This window comes from Nematostella vectensis, chromosome 13, assembly GCF_932526225.1.
Source record: "Nematostella vectensis chromosome 13, jaNemVect1.1, whole genome shotgun sequence".
NCBI lineage: Eukaryota > Metazoa > Cnidaria > Anthozoa > Actiniaria > Edwardsiidae > Nematostella > Nematostella vectensis.
In genome coordinates, this window is record NC_064046.1 from 897,228 (window position 1) to 915,526 (window position 18,299).

At 40.0% G+C, this 18,299-nt stretch overlaps 2 protein-coding genes and 1 long non-coding RNA gene across 6 annotated transcripts; 1 reads left to right on the plus strand and 2 right to left on the minus strand.

Moving 5' to 3' along the window:
- Positions 1 to 1,273: 1,273 nt before the first annotated feature.
- On the minus strand, positions 1,274 to 10,285 carry LOC116604372 (enhancer of filamentation 1). 4 transcript variants are annotated; one of them, XM_048720833.1, is made up of 4 exons: positions 10,093 to 10,285; positions 6,550 to 6,638; positions 3,859 to 5,328; positions 1,274 to 3,437 (listed from the first exon to the last, which is right to left on the minus strand). In XM_048720833.1, the coding sequence occupies exons 2-4, from the start codon at positions 6,610 to 6,612 to the stop codon at positions 1,413 to 1,415; spliced, it is 3,558 nt and encodes a 1,185-aa protein (XP_048576790.1). In that variant the 5' UTR covers positions 6,613 to 6,638; positions 10,093 to 10,285; the 3' UTR covers positions 1,274 to 1,412. The 4 variants fall into 4 exon arrangements, with proteins under 4 accessions (XP_048576790.1, XP_048576789.1, XP_032222529.2 ...); XM_048720832.1 differs by lacking the exon at positions 10,093 to 10,285 and adding an exon at positions 9,740 to 10,026; XM_032366638.2 differs by lacking the exon at positions 6,550 to 6,638 and having other exon boundaries at positions 10,093 to 10,284.
- On the plus strand, positions 5,274 to 8,269 carry LOC125559036. Its single transcript, XR_007306284.1, has 3 exons — positions 5,274 to 5,405; positions 7,310 to 7,871; positions 8,103 to 8,269. It is a non-coding gene; the product is annotated as an uncharacterized LOC125559036 (long non-coding RNA).
- A 3,047-nt stretch (positions 10,286 to 13,332) lies between the features above and the next one.
- On the minus strand, positions 13,333 to 17,816 carry LOC5521611 (uncharacterized protein C1orf109 homolog). The gene is made up of 5 exons (XM_032366832.2): positions 17,454 to 17,816; positions 16,114 to 16,196; positions 14,793 to 14,895; positions 14,226 to 14,335; positions 13,333 to 13,731 (listed from the first exon to the last, which is right to left on the minus strand). Exons 1-5 carry the CDS (start codon positions 17,714 to 17,716, stop codon positions 13,682 to 13,684), a joined length of 609 nt encoding a protein of 202 aa, XP_032222723.2. The 5' UTR covers positions 17,717 to 17,816; the 3' UTR covers positions 13,333 to 13,681.
- Between the last annotated feature and the right edge of the window lie 483 nt (positions 17,817 to 18,299).

Sequence of the window (18,299 nt, forward strand, 5' to 3'; positions counted from 1 at the left end):
AATTATGCTTAGTATACAAAAAAAAAAAGACTGAGCAACCTCTACTCCAATATACTTCAATAGTGCTAAATGGCAAGCCCAAGTGCAGGCCTTAGCAGAATCCAACTTCTCAAAGTACATATGGAAGAGGATGTTGTCTGAAAAGAGTGTGTGTGGAGGGTGGGGGGGGGGTGTTCCTTTGATTTGGTAAGTGTGAAATAAGTTTAAGGTTATATCAGTACAATCAGTTTCAGATGTTTATCATTTTCAATGCATTTAAAATACAACTTCACAAACTTTTGTGGAATACAAAAATACACCTGATCTTTTGAAAATCTCTAGAAGACATAACACTTGCAATTTTATGTACCAATAAAATAACTATAATAAAATACTAAAATAATGTAATTTTATTTTGAAATCTAGTCCACCATTATATTATCTACACCTATTATGTAGTGTAACAAAAGGCAATCTAAAACAGTACAGCCTAAACCTGTATAGCTGCAAGCCTTATTTTACAATCAAACCATGAAATGAATATCACGCTCAGTTTTTACCAGCAATCAAGTCGCTAGTTCATGCCTAAAACCAGGCACGTCCACAGGGGGGTTCGCATGGTGCCTGTGCACCCCCCTTGGCGGCCAAAAAGTGGGCCATTTCTTATAAGGGAATCTTCAAACACTATGCTTTTCCATATGATATTTAAGACTGCGCACCTCCCCCCCCCTCAGCCAATCCTGGGTACGCGCCTGAAAACTAAGCCATTTTTACAGCAAGGTAGGCTGTGTTCAACAAAACAAGGCTGTTGGGAGGCTAGCCTAATATTAAGAGCTGCTAGACAGTAAAGCATGTACACTCTGCAAAGCGTGTGTTACAGAAAAAAGAGACCAACTAAATTCCACTGTGCTTACTGAACAGACAAAGGACATAAAAAAATCATGATGTCATTGGTATTTGCAAACGTTCACCTGAAACCAAGACTCACACTGTATTTATGCACACTTAGTATCGATGTCCATTGGACTTAGCAGAACTCGGAACTGCTCTAAGACAGAATCTTTAAATTCATGCATTGTCTCCTAGCAACCACATCATGTGACAAATCATGTGACCGATAATACGCCACGTGACAGTCAACGTGTCCACACATGAAGTCGCGAAGTAATAACAAATTGAAAGATATTTAAGTCAAGGAAAGCGGAGCGATCAAGAAGCTTGATGCACCACAATTTACTTCTCCTAGCAGTTCCTCATACTACTTTGAAGCCCTTTGGCATTTTTTTAATTTTTAATTACTTGGCTAGTCTGTCTACCTCTCTGACTTGACAACCTTATGAAGCACTATGGAAGCGTGAGAAACTTGCAAAGTAGCAATAGTGAGCTTCCTCATAGGGTTGGTTGCTGGCAGGTACTGGTCATCCAATACCTCGCTAGTCCGTCGATTTCCCTGCCTTGACGACCTTGTGAAGCGCTATGGAAGCGTCAGAAACTTGCACAGCGGCTCCAGTTAGCTCCCTCATTGGGTTGGTCGCAGGGTACTGCAGCGCTGCCATCTTGGTCGCATGAACAAGAGTCTTCACGCACTCCGATAGCCGAGTGGTTGCCGAAGTGATATCGATACCGAGTTTGTCATGATGGATTTTCCTATGTAACGTATCGCCAATGTAAATAAACTTATGTGCACTCAAGACGACAAATTTGCTATTGGAAACAAAAGTCTTTGGCGGCTGGCCGCTCTCCACAGAATTGAATAGTCCTCGCATGGCTTCATTTAGCACAAAAAGCTGCGCGTCAATTTCGTATTTGTAGAACTCAAGTAGTTCTTTGTCACTAAACGACAGCATGAATTCTCCAAAGCCTGATTCCTGGCCCATGGTAGTTGTAACCCGTTCGATCTTCGTCCGGGAGAACGACTTGCTTCGTTGGACAGTGGGTCGTAACCCATTAGACGGGTCAACTTTAGGCGACAATGGAGAAACTTCTGTCTGCCTGGACAGACCACTCGGTAGGTCTGAATCAGAGACATGGACAGTGTTCATTTTTTCTGACAATGAGCCCTCCTGGTGTTTTTCGTCCAGTGAATCGGATGAGCGCTTTTCCTTCATCTCTTCCAGTTCTGCTATGTCGAGATCAGTCGGGTCCGAGTTGCATTTTCTCTTCGGAGTCGTAGGCGAGCCTGGAGGAGTATCCCTGAGTGCAACCTTATCATGCCGCAGGGGATACTTGTAACTTTTCCTCATCGTCTTATGCCGGTCCAGCTTGGGTTTGGGGGGTGGATTGGGGGGGGCATTCACCACCTGTGAGGGATCCACCTCTGGAACAAATCGCTCCAGGCTTTTCTGCCTCACGTGCTGGAGTCTACCACCGCTGTCTCGACGTTGTGGAGGCGCAGGGGCATTCTTAGTTGGGATACTCGGTCGCCTGGGTGGCAGATTAGGTACTCCATCGGTTTCTCCATTTGCGGGTTTGGCACCTTGGGGCTTCTCCTTTTGCGGAGAGCCGAATTTTTTAAATACCTCCGAGGGCTTTACGTTATGTTCAACATCTTCTTTATTGTCTCCAGACAGCACGGACGCCGATGATTCATTCGGGTCACTCTCCAATTTCTCGGAGGACAGTCCGAATTTCTCAGCCTTGGCGACAACCTCCGCGACCTTGACGTTGCTTATAGGTACGTCTTTCTCCTCTCTTTTTGCGTCGTTCTCCGACGGCTTTGGTTCGCCGTTCTCTGCCGCTTTAATCTCTCTGTTTGGTTTAGGTTTAGTTGGAGGCGGTGCAGCCTGTTGCTTTTTCTCTTTATTCTCGCTTGAGTTGACTGCTTTTACATCTGTTATCACTTTAGTAGGTGTCGCATCCCTGTTTTCCTTAGCAGGCAAAAGTACGACTGGCTTTGAAGGTCGCGAGAATAGAACAGTCGCCGTGGTTCGCACTATGGCTACTAACTTCTGGGAGTCCTCCGGCACACTTCTTATATACACCATTATAAGATCCAGATCATCGTGCCCATCGTTCGGTCGCTCTAAAGGTGACTTCCACTCCGTATCATCCAAGCGCTGTAGCGCAAGCTTCAAGGAATAGTACGTTTCTAGCAAAGGCTCAATAGCGCGGCTTAGCTTTCCGCTAAGTTCCTGGTTCTCGAGACTGCGCGCGTTTGCAAGCGTACTCAACCCAAACTCCGTCAACAAACGAAGCGCAACTTTGCCCTTGCCCGCAATATCCCGGATGTCAGAGATCTTGGTTCGCAAGAGGACTGGGTCTCGCCATTTACTCGTCACGTGACTTAGTAGCTTGGTAACCGTGACGTCAACGGCTTGTTCAAGTTTGCTAAGGCGCTGTAAGGCGCCTGCGGAGTCCAGCTTTAACCCTTTGACAGCGTCCATGTTTATTCTCTGTAGGATACTTGCTGTGGTCTTCTTCTCAACCGGGGCCGTTTCGATTTCAGACACCTGGACATGCTGAAAAAAAGGGGAAAGTTAGAATTTAATTCTCCAAAAGGCACTGTTTTTTTTTCTGAATCGACTGTTCGAAGTTCTAACGAATTCTTTTTTTAATTTTGCGAGAGCGCATAAAACTACCCTACTAACCCGAACTATCTTTGAATTCCCTAAACTACTCGTATAACAACAACTGAACACTGTCGTCTTCAGGCAAGGTCTCCTCTCACCCTATAAGTGCGTCTACTTATCTAACCATGGTCGCGGAAGTTCTCACCCAGCTGAATGTACAACGCAAACAAATGCCGACAAGAGGACGAGTACCATACCGATAGGAAACCAGAGCATACCTTATCTAATTAGAAATAACTTTATGATCTTTTGCAAGGGTCATATCCCCATGAGTTCATCCAATCAGCAACATGCATTCAATATTATTTACCTGGACAGGAACGTCGTAAATATTGACATGCTTTTCCTGGCCATCGCCGTAAATCTCCTGGTAGTCAACATAGTCATCTGAATCCGAACTGTGCTTGGCGCTCCCCGTACTCGAGTTCGAACTGCGCTTGCTCCCGTTCGAGCTTCGCTTGTAATTCACATCCAACGAAAGCCCAGAGTCAGTCGATACCCGTCCGGAGCTCCCCGACGACCTCCCGAAACTCCCCGAACGGCTCTTGTCCATGCCTCGATTGTCGTCCGAAGTTTTGTCGTATTTTTTATTATGATTTATGTCCGTGGTTTTTCTCGGCGTCTGCTCGCCCCGCTCGTTTGAGCCCGTGGTCATTTTTGGGGGGGTGACCAGCGGTCGATCGCGCAGTCCCGTTGGGATCCTCGGAGGCGTGTCGTATATATCGTCCGCCTGGTACTGCTTTAGTGCAGGCGGAACATCATAGATATCCCCTGGTGTGACGTCACTCGTAGGAACTTTGTAAATATCCTCAGGGAGAGTTCTACTTTCGGAAGGACCACTGTTTTCATTCTCTCCCTTAACTTCTTTTTCGGACATTTTATTCTCCCTATTCTCATCCAATGCTTGTGTCTCCTTCAACACAGGTTTCCCGCTTAATCCAGGGGCAGTCTTGTCCCCAGGATTGTATGACACGTCTGACACAGGCCCCCCATCTGATCCGGGCATTACATGCTCTCGAGCTGGTATACTGTATTTCCCCTCGTCTTGTGTGTCACTCCTCTCTTGTGTCCCCTCCTTAGCTCCCGTCGGTACTGACTTGGAGGGCGAGCATAATTTCCCAGCGGATGGTTTGGGCGGTCTGGGTGGTGGTGTCGCCTTTGTTTTCTCGCCGAACATTTTACTGGCACGTGGTGGCTTTGCAAGAGGCTGTGGCGATGCATGTATAGCAGAACTAGTGTCTGATTTAGGCTTTGCATCGCTTTGAGCCTTGGCTGAAACGATATCTTGTATGACATCCTTGAAGGGCGCACTTTGCAGCGTTTTATCTGGACTTGGAAGAGTCGGGACATCGTAGATCTCCTGATAAATATTACCATCTGAGTCTTTCACGCCTGATATTATTTTAGCCGTAGACTCCTCCGATTTAAATTGGAATTTTTCGTCGGGTTTCGGGATGTCGTAATCCTGGGGACTAAGCACAGAGCGGGGAACATCGTAATCTTCGCCTGGATCTTCGTAAGCCCGCGGCACGGCATAGTCCAACTCATCCAATAGACCCTGCTGGGATGTCGCCGAAGCCTTAGCAACCCGTGGCCCCGCCCCTATTTCAGTCAGACGGTTGCCAGGGGCGATGCCTTGACGACCATGCAATGAGCATAGCCACCAACCGAACAACCCATCAATGTCTTTTTCAAGCACTGTTATGACATCACCTTTGCGAAAGGTAAGTTCATCAGCGGAGTCGGCGATGTTATCGTACAGAGCTTTGGCGAGGACAGTCTGCCAACGAAAAAGGAATATAAAATTATAAGTGCTAGCCTTCTATTTATCTATTCTACCATGGGACCAGGGTTAGGGTTAGGGTTTTAGCAAACATGGACCAGGCTCATACTCAGTCAAATCCGACAATAATCGTTCCGTGGAGATACTGCAAAGGCATAAATTAATCCCTTTTTGTTCTTTCAAAGGTTGTTAGATTTTTATCAGAGAACTCACTCTCATCCCCCCCCCCTTCCCCCGCATCCCCGTAAAAATTAGGTCCACTTTTTCGGATTACGCACCACCCCCAAGAAAAATCCTGGGTACGGGCCGCCTGTCTTTGTTGGGCGTGTCTAAAGAAAAACGAAAGGTGAAGCCCATAGTAGTAATAGGGCAATAGCTCCATCTAGAAACTTTTTTATGTGTGCAAATGCACACATAAAATAACCATCTTCTTGACTATCAACGAAGATGCCAACCAGACACAGACCCCTACAGTACTCATTTCACACAGTGCCTATTTCAAGAACCTTCAAAATCGGAACCAAATAAAGTGCGTCTCTATGGGCAGGGGAGGATGTATTTTTGCCCGCCCCGTAGATCCGCTACTGACGGGTCCTGTTATTTAGTAACAATATATATAAAAATATATATAAATAACCTGTCTTGCACACTCTGAGATTTTGTGGCCACTTAATAATCAATAGAGGTTTCTGAGGTTATTCTCTGTGATTTCTAGTAGTCAAATATTTAGAAAATCATCAACATGCTTGGAGAACTAACAAAGGGAATTAACAAACAGAATAATCTGCTAAACAGCTCGTTAAGCTTTTTCTAACAATGTTGTTTCCCTAAGTAACGTTTTAAGACCCCCAGTGGGGTATCAAAACATGTATATACCACTTAAATGTTAAGTGAAAACCTGTAAAAAAATAAACTTAAATTGAATGTAATATATCCAGCTTATGTAAAAAGAATCCATCATGTCACTAGCTTATTTTAAAAAAGAAGTATCAAAAGAGATATCAAAGAAAATAGAACAGGCAATTGCTAAGGTATTCCAAAGAATGGCATGTCTTTGTAAAATTTAATATCTGATGTTATATTAACCAGTCTGTTTCAGTATTAACAAGAAGGAAATTAAATTCATTCAAGCGAGGGAAATAATATGCTTTCATGATCATTTAACACATGCCAGCATTCATATAGCCCACATTCAAACAACATGATAATTAGACTTACAGAGTTGTTAAGGAGAATATCTTTCACTGCCATGATCTGCCAATAGGATGCACCCATACACATAGCTCAATTAAGAAGTCCTTTTTCAACTGAACGAAACAAACTAAATGTCATCAATACCATTTATCAAAAATAAAATTCATGAGGGCAAACTAAGATAAAATGAAGGCTACTTTTGGTAGTTGTATTATCCATTTGATTCAACAGGTTTTTAGACAGCTTGGTGATCTATAGACCTAAGAACAGATTTTAATCAATGTGTCTGGTTTAAGGTTGAGAAAACCATAACAAATCTATTTGGGTTGTTGGTTGAAATATGTGGTGAGCTCTTCAACCTATCTGCTGAAAGCTTCTCTGTCTTGTAACATAGCAACAGCTTCACTTTCACTGTCGGATACTAAGAATACTAGCTGTATATGTTTGCGATTACTGACAGAATTAGTAATCCAAATTAAGTAAAAATAGGATAATACTGAAGTACTGTCAAATTTGTCACAAGTGAGAATCGTTCCACATACTCAAGGAATTATTACATGGCATCCAGCATAAGAAACTTTCTAATAAACTTAGCATAAAACAGCGTTATAATGAGCATCCTTTCAATCTTTAGAAATTACACAATGCCTGTATTTAGCTGAAGGCATGGATTAGACTGTTAGATAACAAAGGTTAAAAAATCAAGAGAGTTCTATATTTGTACAATAATGAGTCTTAACAGATCATAATTTTGTCTGTTTTATAAAAAAAACTAACGTCAAAGCTGAATCTCAAGATTTTCCATTCAAGCCATCACCAATGGAGAATGTTTTACTTTAGAATAACAAAGGATATGTAAATACCAATACTTGGGATTAATAAAAGAATACATTGATTGTCATGTCAGGATTAAACTGTACAAAAGAAGGAGACACCAAGAGAGTGAGTCACGTTATTATAATTTACTCAATTTTATCATCACTATGAAAAAGTGCTAGTAAAGTTTATTCTACTTCTCTATGCCACTCATGCGAAGAGGTGATTGTTACTGAACAGATATAGATCTATAAAATTCCAATTTTCAAAATATCATAACAACAAAAAAAACATAATAGCAATTAATCACTTATTTTTGGAAATAAAGTGCAACCCTATAAACCAGTCTAGCATGAGAAGAATTGATCTTATTTTCATTCCCTTGTATTCATACTAAGCCTGCCTGTGACTGTAATAGTATTTCATTCCCTTGTATTCACAGTAAGACCTGCCTGTGACTGTTATAGTATTTCTTGATACTCCAGTAATGAACTCTGATGTCTTCTGTTCTCAATACACCACAGAATTGGGTAAGAGATATCTGGAACTGAAGTAACTTGTACAAAATAGTTTGAAAGTAATATTATAATAATGTTTGCCTAAACAGTGTATGTCTGTAAACTGTGTATTACTACGTAATATATAAAATTGCACTAAATGGTATGGCTTTGAAAACCACACTTCTCATGTTAGAGTAGAAATATAACTTAATCCAGAAGAGGGCATAACAGTCTTTTGATTCTAAAAATGTTTAAGTTTAGGTTACTGCAATGAAATGAAATAATTTACTGCTATTCCATCATGGTCTACTCTACCCAACCTAACAAGAAAGGTGAAATATTTTAATAATATATAACAATGATAAATGACTTGATTAGATGAATGCTTGTTTTAGTGAGCTTCCAATACAGTTAGTGTGATGATTCAAGTGCCCCCCCTTACCTTTCCATTAGAAACCCCCCCCCCCCCCCTTAAGAGAAGAGTGACCAAATGCGAGGCTTTAAACTTGTTATGAAGTTTAGGAATAAGCAATTTGCTTCAACTAAGCATAGCAACATAATGCCCATTTTTCATATATAACTAATTAAATATATCCTAATATATTATATGTGTGTTACAGTTATTAGTTTGAACCAATAATTCATAACTTTTTATTCAAAGAGGAAAAGGGTAGTTGTTACTCATGCGTTTTACTCTTTTTTATAAGAAAGTCTAATTTCCAGTTGAGGTTGGCAGTTATTTTAATTTTTGGAGCATTTTAAAGCTGAAAATGTTCTTAGCAGTGTTTGTAGTGTATATAAAAAAAATTATTTTATTCTTGATTTTAGAACAATAACAAAGCAATATTTTTCTGCTACTGAAACTCGGCACGTTCTTAACATTTGGTGAAATCTCAGGCTGGACGTTCTTATAAAAAAAGGTTCTTATAAAACAAAAACAGTGTATTCTAGTCAAAATACAATTTAAGATCAGTATCAGTCTATTGTGTGGAAAGAGAAAACTTTGACATTTATGTCATCAAATCAAAACCAAATGTCTGATAGTAAGGCACACACTAAAAAACTCGTAGATATACTTTTTACCAGAATGAAAGAGAATGCTAGAGGTTCGTGTGGTTTCTTTATTAAAACAGTTGAATTTTAAACCAATGGTCGTATTTTTTTTTCAAGAGGTGAAAAACGATCTCTCTTGAAAAACTACAAAAAGTTCGATGAGTCAACATCTCACGAAATTAGTCTAAACCTCCTAAGACTATTATCCATTCCAAACACTATGATAAAGACCATTTAAAAGTATAAAACCATTAAAACTATACTAGTTTATAGTAAAATAGAGAACTTTTGATAAGACCTACTTTCTTTGTCGTGCACAACAATTGTTTTGTACTAACTGTTCTTTTAATCGAGACAAACATAACTCCTATCAAAGCTAACGTACAATTGCCAGAAACGAGTTGCTTTCGGCAAATACATTTGTGATTTAAAAGGTAAGAATTACATAGAAGTAATTAGCTGTCGCATTTAGCGTAAAATCTAATAACAGGTTTAATCGAGATGACATCTCACTCGGATGAATTTGATAACTACTTCTCGACTAAAACTATTCGCACAAATTAGCAGCATTTCCCCGAGATTCGATTGCTAAGAATAGGAAAAACTTTTCAAGACTAAATTCAGTGCATATTTTCTAAGATTTCATCGCCTTAATGCGCTTAAATATGAACTTTCTTCGGCATTTGGCAAGTTTTGTTAACCCTGATCACCTCCAAACGACAACGTGTCAAATGACCATTCAAAAACAGCCCGCATAAAGTGAGCCAAATTCTGCTTCTTTGCTTCAGGTCCACGCTCTTTTCAGACTTCTTTGAACGGTGAGAATGCACGATTTTATAACTTACCGGAACGGACATACCACAGACGCCTGAGGAATTTGTCTTGAGGAGCCCGAAGTTTAGGATATTTTGATTATGATACACCGTTAGTTAATACTCTACTACATTCCGATGCAGTTTCGAGCCCCTCTGGTGGGGTCAGAAATTCGTTAGAATACCACACGTTTTCTACTGATTACGAAAAATCCGCCGCATGGCAAGATCTTTGCGTTCGTTTGATCGACTGTGATTGTCCCATTTAGCATGCTTAGATCAACAAAACAACACAATAGAGTTTGAAAGGCTACCAGCGCCACGCTCAGTTGAGCGGCCATAAAGAGGCCATCAAGCGAAGCGCGAAATTATCACTTTCTCTATACCTGCATATCACTCGGCGAACTGTTGTCCAAATTAGATCGATTCACACCATTAAGAACTTATCCTTTCTCCAATATGGTCCAATCCATGTGGCGTTTCATTAAGGATATGAAAATTCAGGAAGTTTGCCCACCGATTCAGAGTGCGACGGATTTCAAACAGTTTAGGTTACCCTTCTAGTTATCACCGCATCAGTGAACAACAATAAAAGTTGGTGACGTAACACAACTAACGTCCCACCTATGAAGAGGCGCATACTACAAATAATGTCGCCCACTATTTCCTATCCATCCACCAATAAAACAGTGCTAAAAAAAACACTTAAATTATTCACAAAATCCCCTAGGCATAGAGCGTTATATACCTTTGGCTTAGATCTTATTTAGAGAGAAACCCAACAACTGAAGCCAAAATTAAAACAAGGATTAAGATATTGTGACTATCAAACCGCAAATCGAACCGGATGCCCTTTAAATTGCGACAAAAAGCTGTCGAAATTACAAGTTTCCAAGTTAATAAAAGTAAAAAACACTGATAACCCCTTGGACAAAAGCCTTATAAAGTTTACTAGTATAATTTCTTAGCGCGAATATGTGGATGCTGTCTCTTTTGTGCGAAGGTTAAGCGCCGGAAATGGGAGTCTTTTGAAACCGGAAGTGAGCGTGCTGTCTGACTGAGTTGGTTGATGCAATGCTGAATGGTAAAGTACCAGTGCCGGAGTTTCCCAATAAAATAGAAATATTAAGAAAAGGAATCCAAGAGGATGAAAGGAAAGCGTTTTTGATGGTGCCTGGATAGCATGGGTTTCAGATGTTTAATGCTAATAAAAAGTGAACAATGTTTTGTTTAATAAAAAAAAAAGCAATTACTCGCTGTCGGCCTTTTTAGTTTGATTTCCCCTCAGGCAGACTGTCAGAATTCGTAAATTGAAAAAGAAGTTGAACGAAAAATGGGACTTGTTAGTAATCCGCTATTTCAGTCCACTTCTTTTATTTTCTAGTAAATGTCATCTATTTGCAGATTATGAGTATATAAAGCAGTCGAAGCAATATCGTAACTTCTAGCGGAAATTATCGTTTACTATCTCCAGTGGTCCATGAAACAGCTCAGCAACTTTCGCGTCCTCGCCGGAAGTGAATTTTGCATAGACGTGACTCGAAGTCTCTAAATCGCTGGAGCGAGCATTGAGGGATTTCAGTACGATAATACTGACGCGCATGAGGCGATACCATCTTCAACTTTGGATTATTTATCCCTTCAAGTCCGTCCTTTGAGTAAGGCTACATACAAATACGCTAAAAAAAACCAACAGTAGCAACTCCAATTTTAATTGAGTAAAAAAAGCCACCACCGACCACCATCTTGGCGATCAGCCTCTATTTATATCAGACAGTTCAAAATTAAATGCTGCGTTCAGATACCTGTATGATCAACCTCCTTTATACGGCCACACCGGGGTGTTTCTAGGGTGGCGCTTTATAGAGGTACCACCGCACTTCTTTTCCAAGGGACCAACCTCCATAAAGCGGGCACTTGTTGTACCGCTGCACTTCTTTGCCAAGGAACCAACCTCTGTAAAGCGGGCACTTGCCATGGTCCCGAGGGTTGCACCCTAAAGTCCCACAGTAATATTCGCGCATCAGGGACGCATTAGACAAGCTGCCCCGGTAGATTGGGAAAAAAAATGATTACCTTTCTTTTTATTTTCATAGGGGTTTATCAGCAAAACACGTATATCTCAATGAAGATGGTTTGGTGTGTTAGGGTATGCCCCGTGAACTATAATCTCGTGTCATTCCTTTCGGACATCTATCCCCTCCCCCTCCCCCTCCCATTTTTAGAGAGGGACTCCTTAACAGGGTCCTGAAGATGAATGGTTTACACCATAAGAACGTTCAGCGTGATATTTCACCAATTTCTAAGAACAACGATGTCAAGGCTCAGATAGCAGCAGAAGATATTTTTAGAGTTGGAGATGTGAACGGATTTGGGGTGAAAAGGAGCCGGGAAAGGGGGAAGAGGGGTTGGAAACAGACGGGGCCCTTATGCTATTCAGGCTTACAGGTGGATATAGAAGAAAAACTGTCTTTGGCTTCGCACTTCTCCAACATCCACAGGAAACAAGTTTTTTTTTTTGTGTCTTACCTTTCCTGGGTTTTCGAGGATGCTTCTTAAATAAAAAACCTAAAACCTCCTTACTCCATCCAGATCAATTAAAAGCTGATGATAATCAATTTTCATTTATTTTCTCACGCTAGTAAAAGCCTCAGCCTAAACAGTACTCTTCCGGAAAAGTTATACACTCAGGATACCGGATAAATACAGTAAACACGACAAGCCCGAGAAGTATCCATTCAACAGACAACCACAACCACAAAGGTCAAATACGCAGACTTCACAACTTTAGAGCCCTAATAAAGTCCCAGGGTGTTGACAATAAATTGGCGATTTTCCTTTAACTTTCCCCACACGTGGGACAATTTGAAACTCTCATTAGTATGCGGAGATATCTTCGAGGGAAGCGATAGTAGTGTGACGTCACAAGATACATGCGTGACGTCACACGGGGGAGAAGTTCCTCCATAATAACAAAAACCAAGGAGGCCCTTGCGTTAAGCTACGGAAGATGGACTATTTTGAATGTTTGGGCGTCTGATGTTAATGAGTCAAGAGGGATATACTCTAAAACCCTCCAAAATAGGCCAGTTTTTACGGAAAAAAGATAATCGTGCAACAAAGCCACGCAACTTTACTCATTAGCTCTCTTGTATGGGAATGAGATACTTGAAAAGTAGAAGATAAGACATGACGGAAAAACCTGGAAAACGCGCAATTCCAGATAGAGAGAGAAGACAATTTCTTACAATGGCCATAGGTTCTTGTAATACGGACTGATTTTCAAAACACAAATAACGTGAGGCCGAAGTGCACATAACCAGATTTTGGCTTTTTAAGATCATTTTTCCTTGATAATCATTGCCCTGTGTATCAGTTCAGGGACGAAAAGCTCAAATTTCAATGACACTTTACAAAAAGTCGCATCAATTTAAAAAAAGTCGCACTTGATATTTTGTTTGCTATAAGTTACTAAGTACTCAGAAAAATTCTCCGCCTTATTCGATCTAAAATGGGTTTATTTGAAGCGTCACGTCATGTTTTTCCGTCATGTCAGAAGATAAGTAAGTCAATTGTGTTTGTAAGGACGATCGAATAAGCTTAGTTGAAAAGAGTTCGCAAACAAATTACGCACTTTTTTACATTTAATTTGAACATCTCTTGCTAAATTTACACAAAATTCTTAATACTTTTTTTGTTTCGTTTTTTCTCCTTTTCCCCTCGTTTCCGCATTGCAAAACAATATAAATATGGCCAACAAATTTCCCATGATTGTTCTCGTTCTTTCTCATGCTCTCAGACACTTTTCCTTCCTCTGTGTCGTTAACAAGCTAAAGGTTGTGGTTTCTCTCACTGGATAACGTGTCTCTATTTGTATGCTATCCTCTACTAACAGGAAAATCATCCTTTGCCGTCACATTGCTAACTGGTAAATCCTGTTAGCCCGTTACAGTGTTAACTGGTTCAGTCTGCTAGCTATGCGTCCTTTTGATCAGCAAGGAAGACCCGAATCTGGTCCATTGCAGCTATAAGTGATTATAAAAAAAGACAGGGTCAACCATTGCAACTATAAGTGATTACAAAAAAAAAAGACAGGGTCAACCATTGCAGCTATAAGTGATTATGAACAAAAGACAGGGTCAACCATTGCAGCTATAAGTGATTATGAACAAAAGACAGGGTTAACCACTAGTACATGCTACCCTTGCACACAAAGGGTGGATTAAGGTAGGGGGAGTACACAAAGGGAGGTGAGAGTGTTCTCAATGCTTTCTTCAACACCACATGTCACTTGGCATCCCAAGGGGGGAGGGGGTTAAACCCCCAGAGCTCACCTCCCTCTCCTTCCTTCCCATGATCCTTCAGTGGCACAGTATGTTTGGATTCAACATCCCTGACCGACCAAATAGTGGGTCATTTCTTACTGAAAGATCTTCAAATAATATCCTTTTACCATACGATACTTGTGACTGCACCACCCAGTGTGATAAATGCAGCAAAAATAATCTGCAAATACTACCTGTTAGATGAAGTGGATTTCTTTGAGTTTTCCATCTTCTTAGCTCCTTTTGTGACTGAGGAAGATCATTATATGTGATTCCCTCAAGGATCTCAGTCTTCTCCTCACATCTGCTGTTATGTCAAGGGAATCAACTGATTCAACCACCACAAAAAAATCAGAATCTACCAGTGCTACTTGAATAGATTGATATTTATAGTAGTTGTTCTATTGTTAGTACAAATAGTGTAGTACTAATAGGCCATAGTGGAACTGACTATCTGGTGCTTTTGAACATCCTTTGCTTTGCTAAGTAGTTGTCAAAGCTTCCCTTTGTAGTGAAACTTGGAGCCTCTGGTAGCAATGCTAATTCAAGTACATCTAAAACTCATTAAATTTCATTAGCCACTTTGTTCAACCACTTTTAAACAAAACCCTATTGTGTCTGTATTATGGAGCCAATGCTGTGTGGAAAAAACTGAAATATTTTTAGTTCATTTGGTTTGGGGGCTACTATCTTCAAAACTCGAAAACAAAATTGTTACCCAACACAGGTCCATAGTCTTTAAGAAGTTATAAAAAGGATACAGCCCAGCATACATTCTTTCTAACTGTTGAAGCCACTCGAGCATGCTGGCAATAGACGGACATACTGGACCAGCAGTGATGGCTTCTGCAACTGATAGATTACCTAGAAAAATACATAAAGTCACATTCTCTTATAGGCATTCTCGTAACTTCAGCAAGATGAAATACTTTTGCTGAGAGAAGATATAATTTTATCTAATTGGGTATGGGCGAGGCTAATTTTTTTAGGTGCACCTTATCAAATTCTGCATTTAGATTGGTCCTAAGAGTGTGTGCATGAGGGCCATCATAACTCTAGACTTGTAAGCATGATAACTATATGCATGTGCTAGCCAAATAAACTGGCAAAAAATTGAAAAAAGACAAGAAAAAATAAATTAATAACTTATTTGCAATTCTTAAGCCCCACGCAATCAGTGCAAACATGGCCAGAATTTTTGACAAAATCTTGCTCAACTGACCCCCTGGGGGGGTCAACAGACGGGGGTGCTCGACAGCAAAATTAATTTTGACCCTATGGGATACCTTTAAGGGCGTGGTCAACAACAATTCTTACCCCTAAGAGATAGCACATTGGGTGTGGTGAATTTTTAACCCTTAGAGATGGCATTAAAAAACAATGCTCGTTTTGACGGATCCTGTATTGTTATGTTACAAACAATAAAGTCGAAAGTATTAACCAATCAGTTGACTTGTGGTTTATTGTAAAATAAGTTTCGAGCGATTGGGCCACCATTTAGCGTGAGACACCCTAAAAGATAGCAGAATCGGAAAAATCCTCCTCCCCCAGCGTGAAAACCCCTAAAAGATAGCAGAATCGGAAAAATCCTCCTCCCCCAGAGTGAAAATAGCAGAATCGGAAAAATCCTCCTCCCCCAGAGTGAAAACCCCTAAAAGATAGCAGAATCAGAAAAATCCTATAAAACAAACCCTAATAGACAGCAGCTGGTAAGAATTCTATACCCTAAAAGATAGGCCAAGCACCCCTGTCTGCTTTTCTGGAGAGTCCCCCCCCCCCCCGGAAACTTACCACAAGAAAAAGCAAATGCTGCCAACTAAATTTGCACCACCTCCTAAGAAGATTTTCAAACAGCTGGGCCAACCATATCGCCGGCTTGAGGTCAGTCAATTTTGAAAAACTAGTGTACACTCATTTATTCGTCCCAGACAACATTAAAATGGTCATGGAAGAGAGGATCTAAACATTTTCCTCACCAATGCTATGATGATTGTTACACTCTTGTAGACTATCCAAATGAGAAATAGGCCAAGATTTTCATACTTCTCAGCTTTTACTTAAAAAACCTTATAAATCACTCACCTTTAGATGCATGTTGATTGTACACATCAAATGAGCTTCTTCTAAATTCTGCAAACCTTGATGCAACCTCTTTGATAGTATTTCTGTCAAAAATTTGATCAGTTAGTATACGTGACAGGTCTATAACCGAATAAGGAAGTTCAAAGTTTGAATAAGAAACCATTAGTGAATGAGGTACTTTCATAGCAGTAACATGACCATCAGGTGTAGGATTGATAAAAGATCTTTCTATAGTAAGACCATGTATTAAACAAGACAGGTAAATAGTTTCAGCTTTTTGGGATGTCAAGCCAGCAGATTTAATGTACACTTGACAAAGATATCCTGAATGTAACATTCCTTCTCTTCTTGTATATAGCTTAGAGATTCATCCAGACTACATTGAAGACACAACAATCAAGTACGAATATTATTTAGATTTTTAAGATTTTATTTTTAAGATTTTATTCCATAGCAAATTAATGGCTCATTTGTAACTCCCTATGTTTACTACACACTGGTCGCAATGTAATGTAAGTTAGGGAAGGGTCATTATTTGGGGCTGCTATGTTTGGGGTGAAGGTTGCGATTTTTTAATTTAGACTTGGGGGAGAGCCTCAAATTTTAATACAAGGTTTTTTTGAACAGGTATTCTGATCAATTTCCGAGCCCACTAAGTCTGGAATTTCAAAATTTTCTGGGGAGAACCCCAGACCCCCTACATTATAGATAAATGAATGACTTTCATTTGGCTTGTGCTAAAAATAGTTGTCCCCTTCGAATTTTTGAAGGTTTGCCATTTTGCTTTTATTAATTTCAAACACTGAATTTACTAATGTTATCCCCCTTGCCACCCACTAACTTCAGATTGATGGTATAAAAATATATGTAAATAAGATTTCAGTTGGGGAGGAGCTAATGATCCTATTTTCTATTTAGGTTTTAACAATAATGGTCATTTCAAATGTTTCAAAATAGCAAAATTCCCACAGGGGAGCATGCCCCCAGACACCTCTATAGCCCAATTTTGTTCTTGGTAAATTGCGCAATCTATTTTCATTGTTTTAACAGCACGGCACCATAAAGAGTGCTCATACTGTTATAGAATTTGCTGCTGTACGTAGAGAATCTCAGAGAGTAGACAACTAGATTACAAATTGAATAAAGTAACCAGTTTGCTTTTTTTTGTTCAGGGGAAGGCTATTATTTTTGGTCGTTGGGGGAGGGTCAAAATATTTGAACCAGAAAAAAATTCAACTTAGCAGCCGTCCCCCCTGTTAATTAATAACCCTTCCCTTTAAACCATGAAGAAATGTCTTTTTACCATCGGTGAATCACATAAGAGTATTTGAATTACTTACAAATCCTCGTGTATTTTCACCAGTAGGGATTCAATGGCTGAAGTCAGTTTGAATCTAAGTCTTCCTTGCAGATCACCAAAGTGAGCTAAGGGTTCTGTATCAAATGAGACCTTCTCACAAGCTGCAAGTTGTTCCAACAAGTTCAGCAGAGAGCTGATGAGACCATTAGAGTGAGTTAATGCATCGTCAGCTTTTACAATCTGCTTTTCTACTGACGTGCAGACTTTCCGTAGCTTTCTTAGACACGCTGTGTACCCGTCCATGAGCTATAACCAAATACAAAAGTTCAAAGATTTACAAAATTGATGTTCTGTGAAGAATCTCTCCCGCCATATTGTCCGAGTGATACAGGAAGATTGGGGGCTACTTACTTGGAGCGCATGGGCTACCTGTGGAGCTTGCAAAAAAAAAAAAACGTGTAGAAAATTGAAATAAGAAGCAGAAAAATTAGAATTAACATAGAAGAAAGAAATCAATGTGCTAAAATGACAGTCATTGTTAAAATGAAAATTGTATTCAGTTCACAATGCTTCCTACTATTGTATATCTAGTTCCATTTTGTTCAGGTAAATAAATTTTGAGAAACCCTCTCATGGTTGACAGACAAAGCTGCCCGTTCAAATCAGTTGAACAAAAGTAATGCTTTAAAATGTTGCAAAACCTAGACTCAAATGTCTTTGTTAAAATTGTCGACGACGTAGTCGTTTTCTAGCGACACCAGTATTTATTGTTTACCTCTGTGCCACTCTTAAACCATATACTAGCGAAAGTGAAGGTTTGTGTTTAAAATAAATAGGACAAAATTGCCATGCTAGCTGATCTATATTTAAGTAAAGGTTATATTCA

Bases quoted from the DNA above. Each gene is read 5' to 3' on its own strand.
- LOC116604372 (XM_048720833.1), bottom strand. From the start codon at position 6,612: ATGTGTATGGGTGCATCCTATTGGCAGATCATGGCAGTGAAAGATATT. The intron at 5,329-6,549 runs GTAAGTCTAATT...TTTCGTTGGCAG, and splicing joins ATATTCTCCTTAACAACTCT to ACTGTCCTCGCCAAAGCTCT. The intron at 3,438-3,858 runs GTAAATAATATT...CCTTTTTTTCAG, and splicing joins TTTACGACGTTCCTGTCCAG to CATGTCCAGGTGTCTGAAAT.
- LOC5521611 (XM_032366832.2), bottom strand. From the start codon at position 17,716: ATGGACGGGTACACAGCGTGTCTAAGAAAGCTACGGAAAGTCTGCACG. The intron at 16,197-17,453 runs GTAAGTAATTCA...AATTTTTGACAG, and splicing joins GTGAAAATACACGAGGATTT to AAATACTATCAAAGAGGTTG. The intron at 14,896-16,113 runs GTGAGTGATTTA...GTATTTTTCTAG, and splicing joins CAATCAACATGCATCTAAAG to GTAATCTATCAGTTGCAGAA.